Consider the following 10,327-nt stretch of genomic DNA (forward strand, 5'->3'; position numbering starts at 1 on the left):
TCTATACTACTAGGTCAGTCTCTCTAGATTCTCTCTATCTATACTACCAGGTCAGTCTCTAGATTCTCTCTATCTATACTACCAGGTCAGTCTCTCTAGATTCTCTCTATCTATACTACCAGGTCAGTTTCTCTAGATTCTCTCTATACTACCAGGTCAGTCTCTAGATTCTCTCTATCTATACTACCAGGTCAGTCTCTCTCTCTATACTACCAGGTCAGTCTCTAGATTCTCTCTATCTATACTACCAGGTCAGTCTCTCTAGATTCTCTCTATCTATACTACCAGGTCAGTCTCTCTAGATCAGTGATCACCAACTGGTCGGTGTCCAAGGCGTTTCTAGTCGATCACCAAACATTCCTATTTGTTTTATTAGTTTCTTGCTGCTGGCGGCAGGCCTCGTGCCAGGAAGGAAGTGTTCCCTTTTTTGAACCATTTCACGTTTTGAAATCTTGCAGTATCCAACTTAGCTGTACATTCGAGGCTTTTAAATTATTATTATTATTATTATTATTATTTTTACAGTCCATGACTCAACGAATACAGCAAAGAGTTCTATATTCTGTCTATAATACTAGACCAGTCGCTCTATTTTCTCTATATCTATATTACTAGACCAGTCGCTCTTTTTTCTCTATATCTATATTACTAGACCAGTCGCTCTATTTTCTCTATATCTATATTACTAGACCAGTCGCTCTATTTTCTCTATATCTATATTACTAGACCAGTCGCTCTATTTTCTCTATATCTATAATACTAGACCAGTCGCTCTATTTTCTCTATATCTATATTACTAGACCAGTCGCTCTATATTCTCTATATCTATATTACTAGACCAGTCGCTCCATTTTCTCTATATCTATATTACTAGACCAGTCGCTCTATATTCTCTCTATATAATACTAGACCAGTCGTTCTATATTCTCCGCCTATATTTCTAGACCAGTCGCTCTATATTCTCTATCTAGAATACTAGACCAGTCCCTCGATATTACTAGACCAGTCGCTCTATATTCTCTGTCTATATTACTAGACCAGTCGCTCTATATTCTCCGTCTATACTACTAGAGCAGTCGCTCTATATTCTCTATATCTATGCTGCTAGATCAGTGTCTCTATATCTATGCTGCTAGCTCAGTTGCTCTATATTCTCTATATCTATGCTGCTAAATCAGTTGCTCTATATTTTCTATATCTATACTGCTAGATCAGTCTCTTTTCTGTTCATGTTTTATACAATCTGATCTATTTCTTAAACCTGTGACTGGACTATAATTTTGTTCCCAATACTATGTTAGACAAGAAAGTTACCTTTCACTGTGTTCCTCCTGCAGGAATGAGTATAATCCTGGGGGTGGCGGAGGGAGAGGTGTTTGTCAACGATGCAGAGATCCAGAAGTCAGCGCTCCAGGTGGTCACCAACTGTGTGTGTGCCCCCGACCAGACCCTCACTTCCATGGGCAGCTTTCTGCATCACCCCCCACAGGAGAGTGTGCTCACCAAGATGTGGAACGTTGTCCAGGCCAACAACGGCATTAAGGTAAGGGGCTTGTGACTCGTGTCCTCTGTGTAGGTGTATGTATGCGTGTGTCTCGGGGGAACGGGGTGTAAAATATATCTTATTTCTCTGTTACTTACCGTAGTAAAGAAGGGCTTCTCGTTGATCCTCAAACTATTTTTACAACTTTTTTTTTTTTTGTTTTCTTCTGTAACTAAACCGTTCTTCCAGGTCCTCCTTGGTTTACTGTCGGTCAAGATGCCCATCACGGACGCAGATCTGATTCGAGCGTTGGCTTGCAAGGCTCTGGTTGGTCTGTCTCGCTCCAGGTCTGTCAGCCAGATCATCTCCAAGCTGCCTCTATTCTCCTCCTCACACATCCAGCAGCTGATGAAGGAACCTGTGCTGCAGGACAAACGCTCCCAACACGTTCGCTTCTGCCGTTACTCTGCCGAGCTCATAGAGAGGGTGTCGGGTAAATAAAATCACCAAAAACCACCTTCAAAACAGACAGACTTTTTATTTGCATAGCCAGTTTCATACAAGGTAGCAATACGATACAGAAAACCATAAATCTGAGATTGTAAAATGTTTAGTTCGGGACGATGCCACGAAGCACAATTTAACTTCTTTAGGAAAACAGCCCTATTGTTGGAAACCAACCATTGTTTTAGCCAGAGTCACATGTATTTATTTTCCGAGCTACAAGCACACAATGTTTTACATACAGCAGGTTTTTAAAGGACCAAATTAGTTTGGTCTGTGTTTATTTTATTTTTTTTTGCCGTGGGGAAAATATTACAATACTGATGTCCCGCCTCTGATAAAAAATGAACGGTAGTATAAACAACTAGGACAGAAGGATCTTTCTTTTCATAATGTGTCTGTTTTCCTCAGGTAAACCCTTGTTGATAGGGACAGATGTGTCTTTGGCCCGGCTCCAGAGGGCTAACGTTGTGGCCCAATCACGTATCTCCTTTCCTGAGAAGGAGTTGTTGCTGCTCATCAGGAACCACCTGGTGGCTAAAGGACTCCAGGATACCGCCTCGGCCCTCACCAAGGAGGCTAATCTCCCCTGCGGCCCGCTCTCCCTCTCCATCCCCCTCTCCTCCTCCCCCTCGCTCTACCAGGCAGTCTCTGTGGCTCCTCCCCCTGTCTCTTCGTCCGCTGTATTACCCAGAACCCCAAGGGGCATGGTCAACGGAGGAGTGGTAGTGGCTGCTCGCCTCACTGCGGTGACCCAATCGTCTTCGTCTTCCTCGGTCCAGACGCCACGTCCCTCCTCCTCCTCCTTCCCTCCTTGTACCCCTCACGGCCCACCTCCCCATGGTTCGCCCCAGATCGGGCGTATCCTGTTCACGCGGGAGCGTTCCTCGGTCGTCTGTAGCCCTGGGACTGGACTCGGTGGCAGCAGTGGGAAACGGACCTCCAGTGTGCTGAGACAGAAGTCAGACCACGGAGCTTTTAGCCAGAGTCCTGCCATGAAGAAACAGCTGGACAGACACCTGCCTTCCCCGCCTGCCCTGGACAGCATCATCACGGAGTACCTCAGGGAGCAGCACGCCAGGTTTGTTTAACGTTTATGTTGTCATCACCAGACTTCAGAAAGTATTCAGACCCCTTGACTTTTTACACAGTTTGTTACGTAACAGCCTTATTCTATATTATTATTATTATTATTATTATTATTATTATTATTATATATTCATAAAGCGAAAACAAGTTTTTACATACATTTGCAAATTAAATGAAAAAAAACAGAAATACCTTATCTACATATTTATTGCATAAAGGGTATTCAGACCCTTCGCTACGAGACTCGAAATTGAGCTCAGATGCATCCTGTTTCCATTCATCATCCTTGATGTTTCTACAACTTGACTGTAGCCTACCTGTGGTGAATGGATTGGACATGATTTGGAAAGGCACACCACCTGTCTTTATAAGGTCCCACAAGTTGACAGTGCATGTCAGAGTAAAAATCAAGCCATGAGGTCGAAGGAATTGTCCGTAGAGCTCCGAGACAGGATTGTGTCGAGGCACAGATCTGGGGAAGGGTACAAAAACATTTCTGCAGCATTGAAGGTCCCCAAGAACACAGTGGCCTCAATCATTCTTCAATGGAAGAAGTTTGGAATCACCAAGACTCTTCCTAGAGCTGGCTGACCGGCCAAACTGAGCAATCTGGGGAGAAGGGCCTTGGTCAGGGAGGTGACCAAGAACCTGATGGTCACTCTGACAGAGCTCCAGAGTTCCTCTGTGGAGATGGGAGAACCTTCCAGAAGGACAACCATCTCTGCAGCTCTCCACCAATCAGGCTTTTATGGTAGAGTGGCCAGATGGAAGCCACTCCTCAGTAAAAGGCACATGACAGCCGGCTTGATATTTGCCAAAAGGCACCTAAAGGACTCTCAGACCATGAGAAACAAGATTCTTTGGTCTGATGAAACCAAGGTTTAACTCTTTGGCTTGAATGCCAAAGCATCACATCTGGAGGAAACCTGGCACCATCCCTACGGTGAAGCATGGTGGTGGCAGCATCATGCTGTGGGGATGTTTTTCAGCAGCAGGAACTGGGAGACTAGTCAGGATCGAGGGAAAGATGAACGGAGAAAATTACAGAGAGATCCTTGATGAAAATCTGCTCCAGAGCGCTCAGGACCTCCGACTGGAGCGAAGGTTCACCTTCCAACAGGACAACGACCCTAAGCACACAGCCAAGACAACGTAGGAGTCTCTGAATGTCCTTAAGTGGCCCGGCCGGAGCCCAGACTTGAACCTGATTGAACATCTCTGGAGAGACCTGAAAATAGCTGTGCAGCGACGCTCCCCATCCAACTTGACAGAGTTTGAGAGGATCTGCAGAGAAGAATGGGAGAAACTCCCCAAATTTAGGTGTGGCAAGCTTGTAGCGTCATACCCAAGAAGACTCAAGGCTGTAATCGCTGCCAAAGGTGCTTCAACAAAGTATTGAGTAAAGAGTCTGAATACTTATGTAAATGGGATATTTCAGTTTTGTATTTTTTTAATGAATTTTCAATGGTTTTACTTTGTTGTTATTATGTGTAGATGAACTGTGTGTATATTTTATATTTAACCTTTTATTTATCCAGGTTTTTCTCATTGAGATAACATCTCTTTTCCAAGAGAGACCTGGTCCAATAGGAGCAGAGGGAACAACGTTTCAGACAAAACAACTTACATACACGAACACAACATTAAACAAAACTATTAACACACACACAGTACAACTATCACATTAAAAACACAAACGTCTTGACTAAAAACAGCTGGCCTAAAAACAATTACACTCTTCTATGCTATATACATCGATCAAGTGTTTAAACTCCACCAACGAAACTAGATCATCACATTTTAAAATGTTCAGGAGAGAATTCCAGGACCACGGAGCTGAGTAACTAAAACTATTTCTACCATGACCTGTTCTAATTTTGGTTCTGTTAGAAGCAAATCAGAATGGGACCGTAATTGATATTTATTTACTGACCTGATTAACAAAGAACAGAGATAAAATGGCATTTTACCCAGTATGGTCTTATAAATCAGTGTATACCAGTGTTTAAGCCTACAATATGGTCTTATAAATCAGTGTATACCAGTGTTTAAGCCTACAATATGACCTTATAAATCAGTGAATACCAGTGTTTAAGCCTACGCAAGGTCCATGACGACCAGCCAACAGCGCTGTAGAGATCACAATGTTAGACGTTTCTGATTTGTAATGAACCTGAGGGCTGCATGATATACTGAATCAAGTGCTCTCAGGGTCGTGGCTGAGGCCTGGATATATATAACATCACTAAAATCTAAAAACCGACAGTAATGTACATCGTACCAGCTCCCTCCTGGCCTCAAAAGAACATCAAGCCTTATGCCGGTAATAAAATCCTATTCTCAGCTTGAGCTTCCTTATCCAGTTCTCTACATGCACAGTGAAGTGATGTTACATACATGCAGGCCCCTCTCTCTCTCCCCCCCCCCCCCTCTCTCTCTTCCCACCTCTCTCTCGCCTCAGCCACTACCCTGAAGCTCAGCTCATCATCCACCCACACACCAACCTATTTGTACACTTTAACTTGCTCTATAGTATGTCCAGCCAATGTAGCAATGACATGATCTCTCTCTCTCCCCCCACCCCCCTCTCTCTCTCCCCACCTCTCTCTCTCTCTCCCCCCACCCCTCTCTCTCCCCCCCCATGTGACATGATTTGTAACATGCCTGGCATTTGAAAATACCACGCTTATTGACTCATTTCTGCTGTATTTTTGTGCATTTATTTCAGGTGTAGGAACCCGGTGACTACCTGCCCCCCCTTCTCCCTGTTCACACCCCACCAGTGCCCAGAGCCCAAGCAGAGATGCCAGGCCCCCACTAACTTCACCTCCAGACTGACCAGCAGGGTGCTGTATCCTAAACATGGAGGGGTGGACGGAGGTTGTCTGGACAGACACCTCATCTTCAGCAGGTAGGTTTCACCTCAGAATGGCCCCCGCATTTACATCCAGGCCCCGGCCCGCATTTACATCCAGGCCCCGGCCCGCATTTACATCCAGGCCCCGGCCCGCATTTACATCCAGGCCCCGGCCCGCATTTACATCCAGGCCCCGGCCCGCATTTACATCCAGGCCCCGGCCCGCATTTACATCCAGGCCCCGGCCCGCATTTACATCCAGGCCCCGGCCCGCATTTACATCCAGGCCCCGGCCCGCATTTACATCCAGGCCCCGGCCCGCATTTACATCCAGGCCCCGGCCCGCATTTACATCCAGGCCCCGGCCCGCATTTACATCCAGGCCTCTTGTCTTTTTTGGGGGGGGTTCATGTCAATAGTCTGACGTGGCTACCTTCCTTTCCTCACCTCCTTCAAAGGAGGAGAAGAAAACACTTTAAAACGACTGAGATGAAACCTCTGGCCGTATCCAAATACCAGTACTAAACAGTAGACATACTAACAAAAAAGTATAGTATGTGAAATGTAGAACATTTAGTTTGTTTTAAATGCCAGGATGTCATATATCATTCAGGCTTTTCATCACAGTACAGTTCAGTTCATACTATTGAAGAAGATGGTTTTTTCCAGACCCACGTCTTTGACAACAGCTGATAATCAGCTGAGGGAGGGGGGGGGGGGGACTCGCTGTACCAAAAAATGAATAAGTGTCCCTGGAATCAACGCAGTTACACATGAAATGATTCGTTCTCCGTAGGCGGAGACTAGTATGCTGATATTTGTTACTTTGGTTTTTATTAAACCGTACATTCTAGATATTAGTAGCCTAGTGGTTAGAGTGTAGAGGAGGTAGGTAGTCTAGTGGTTAGAGTGTAGAGGAGGTAGGTAGCCTAGTGGTTAAAGTGTAGAGGAGGTAGGTAGTCTAGTGGTTAGAGTGTAGAGGAGGTAGGTAGTCTAGTGGTTAGAGTGTAGAGGAGGTAGGTAGTCTAGTGGTTAAAGTGTAGAGGAGGTAGGTAGTCTAGTGGTTAGAGTGTAGAGGAGGTAGGTAGTCTAGTGGTTAGAGTGTAGAGGAGGTAGGTAGTCTAGTGGTTAGAGTGTAGAGGAGGTAGGTAGCCTAGTGGTTAGAGTGTAGAGGAGGTAGGTAGTCTAGTGGTTAGAGTGTAGAGGAGGTAGGTAGTCTAGTGGTTAGAGTGTAGAGGAGGTAGGTACCCTAGTGGTTAGAGTGTAGAGGAGGTAGGTAGTCTAGTGGTTAGAGTGTAGAGGAGGTAGGTAGTCTAGTGGTTAGAGTGTAGAGGAGGTAGGTAGTCTAGTGGTTAAAGTGTAGAGGAGGTAGGTAGTCTAGTGGTTAGAGTGTAGAGGAGGTAGGTAGTCTAGTGGTTAGAGTGTAGAGGAGGTAGGTAGTCTAGTGGTTAGAGTGTAGAGGAGGTAGGGTAGCCTAGTGGTTAGAGTGTAGAGGAGGTAGGTAGTCTAGTGGTTAGAGTGTAGAGGAGGTAGGGTAGCCTAGTGGTTAGAGTGTAGAGGAGGTAGGGTAGCCTAGTGGTTAGAGTGTAGAGGAGGTAGGTAGTCTAGTGGTTAGAGTGTAGAGGAGGTAGGTAGTCTAGTGGTTAGAGTGTAGAGGAGGTGGGTAGCCTAGTGGTTAGAGTGTAGAGGAGGTAGGTAGTCTAGTGGTTAGAGTGTAGAGGAGGTAGGGTAGCCTAGTGGTTAGAGTGTAGAGGAGGTAGGGTAGCCTAGTGGTTAGAGTGTAGAGGAGGTAGGTAGTCTAGTGGTTAGAGTGTAGAGGAGGTAGGTAGTCTAGTGGTTAAAGTGTAGAGGAGGTAGGGTAGCCTAGTGGTTAGAGTGTAGAGGAGGTAGGTAGTCTAGTGGTTAGAGTGTAGAGGAGGTAGGTAGTCTAGTGGTTAAAGTGTAGAGGAGGTAGGTAGCCTAGTGGTTAAAGTGTAGAGGAGGTAGGTAGCCTAGTGGTTAGAGTGTAGAGGGGGTAGGTAGCCTAGTGGTTAGAGTGTAGAGGTTGCAGGTAGCCTAGTGGTTAGAGTGTAGAGGAGGTAGGTAGTCTAGTGGTTAGAGTGTAGAGGAGGTAGGTAGCCTAGTGGTTAGAGTGTAGAGGAGGTAGGTAGCCTAGTGGTTAGAGTGTAGAGGAGGTAGGTAGTCTAGTGGTTAGAGTGTAGAGGAGGTAGGTAGCCTAGTGGTTAGAGTGTAGAGGAGGTAGGTAGCCTAGTGGTTAGAGTGTAGAGGAGGTAGGTAGTCTAGTGGTTAGAGTGTAGAGGAGGTAGGTAGTCTAGTGGTTAGAGTGTAGAGGAGGTAGGGTAGCCTAGTGGTTAGAGTGTAGAGGAGGTAGGGTAGCCTAGTGGTTAGAGTGTAGAGGAGGTAGGTAGTCTAGTGGTTAGAGTGTAGAGGAGGTAGGGTAGCCTAGTGGTTAGAGTGTAGAGGAGGTAGGTAGTCTAGTGGTTAAAGTGTAGAGGAGGTAGGGTAGCCTAGTGGTTAGAGTGTAGAGGAGGTAGGTAGTCTAGTGGTTAGAGTGTAGAGGAGGTAGGTAGTCTAGTGGTTAAAGTGTAGAGGAGGTAGGGTAGCCTAGTGGTTAGAGTGTAGAGGAGGTAGGTAGTCTAGTGGTTAGAGTGTAGAGGAGGTAGGTAGTCTAGTGGTTAGAGTGTAGAGGAGGTAGGTAGCCTAGTGGTTAGAGTGTAGAGGAGGTAGGTAGTCTAGTGGTTAGAGTGTAGAGGAGGTAGGTAGCCTAGTGGTTAGAGTGTAGAGGAGGTAGGTAGCCTAGTGGTTAGAGTGTAGAGGAGGTAGGTAGTCTAGTGGTTAGAGTGTAGAGGAGGTAGGTAGTCTAGTGGTTAGAGTGTAGAGGAGGTAGGTAGCCTAGTGGTTAGAGTGTAGAGGAGGTAGGTAGTCTAGTGGTTAGAGTGTAGAGGAGGTAGGGTAGCCTAGTGGTTAGAGTGTAGAGGAGGCAGGTAGCCTAGTGGTTAGAGCGTTGGACTGGTAACCGAAAGGTTTGTAAGATCGAATCCCCCGAGCTGACAAGGTGAAAATCTGTCGTTCTGCCCCCTGAACAAGGCAGTTAAACCACTGTTCTTAGGCCGTCATTGAAAATAAGAATTTGTTCTTAACTGACTTGCCTAGTTTAATAAAAGTACATATGTTTTTAATTATTACACAGTATGCTGTTTAAGTAAGTAGTCTGCAAGCCAGTGACTGTCGATCTGTTAAGTACCCTCCTTTCCTTTCTCTTTCTGTAGCGAGTTGTTCCTCTCCTCGGTCTCTCTCTCTCTCTCTCCATCTCTTTAACTAACCCCTTCATGATGTCTCTCCCTCTCCATCTCTTTAGCTAACCCCTTCATGATGTCTCTCCATCTCTTTAACTAACCCCTTCATGATGTCTCTCCATCTCTTTAACTAACCCCTTCATGATGTCTCTCCATCTCTTTAACTAACCCCTTCATGATGTCTCTCCCTCTCCATCTCTTTAACTAACCCCTTCATGATGTCTCTCCCTCTCCATCTCTTTAACTAACCCCTTCATGATGTCTCTCTCTCTCCATCTCTTTAACTAACCCCTTCATGATGTCTCTCCATCTCTTTAACTAACCCCTTCATGATGTCTCTCCCTCTCCATCTCTTTAACTAACCCCTTCATGATGTCTCTCCCTCTCCATCTCTTTAACTAACCCCTTCATGATGTCTCTCCCTCTACATCTCTTTAACTAACCCCTTCATGATGTCTCTCCATCTCTTTAACTAACCCCTTCATGATGTCTCTCCATCTCTTTAACTAACCCCTTCATGATGTCTCTCTCCATCTCTTTAACTAACCCCTTCATGATGTCTCTCCATCTCTTTAACTAACCCCTTCATGATGTCTCTCTCCATCTCTTTAACTAACCCCTTCATGATGTCCCTCTCCATCTCTTTAACTAACCCCTTCATGATGTCTCTCTCTCTCCATCTCTTTAACTAACCCCTTCATGATCTCTCCATCTCTTTAACTAACCCCTTCATGATGTCTCTCTCTCCATCTCTTTAACTAACCCCTTCATGATGTCTCTCTATCTCTTTAACTAACCCCTTCATGATGTCTTTCTCCATCTCTTTAACTAACCCCTTCATGATGTCTCTCGCCATCTCTTTAACTAACCCCTTCATGTCTCTCTCCATCTCTTTAACTAACCCCTTCATGATGTCTCTCTCCATCTCTTTAGCTAACCCCTTCATGATGTCTCTCTCCATCTCTTTAGCTAACCCCTTCATGATGTCTCTCTCTCCATCTCTTTAACTAACCCCTTCATGATGTCTCTCTATCTCTTTAACTAACCCCTTCATGATGTCTTTCTCCATCTCTTTAACTAACCCCTTCATGATGTCTC

The 10,327-nt window shown here is 45.3% G+C and overlaps 1 protein-coding gene across 1 annotated transcript in view; it reads left to right on the plus strand.

Annotated features, from left to right (window-relative positions):
• Nucleotides 1–10,327, plus strand: part of LOC110493303 (DDB1- and CUL4-associated factor 1) — a 43,375-nt gene that overhangs the window by 17,068 nt on the left and 15,980 nt on the right. The window contains exons 14-17 of the mRNA XM_090206491.1: nucleotides 1,338–1,543; nucleotides 1,733–1,976; nucleotides 2,399–3,068; nucleotides 5,805–5,987. Coding sequence (XP_090062617.1) covers nucleotides 1,338–1,543; nucleotides 1,733–1,976; nucleotides 2,399–3,068; nucleotides 5,805–5,987 — 1,303 coding nt within the window. The remainder of the gene's footprint in view (nucleotides 1–1,337; nucleotides 1,544–1,732; nucleotides 1,977–2,398; nucleotides 3,069–5,804; nucleotides 5,988–10,327) is intronic.

Source organism: Oncorhynchus mykiss, chromosome 17 (assembly GCF_057628025.1).
Source record: "Oncorhynchus mykiss isolate SJ-2025 chromosome 17, ASM5762802v1, whole genome shotgun sequence".
Classification (NCBI taxonomy): Eukaryota; Metazoa; Chordata; class Actinopteri; order Salmoniformes; family Salmonidae; genus Oncorhynchus; species Oncorhynchus mykiss.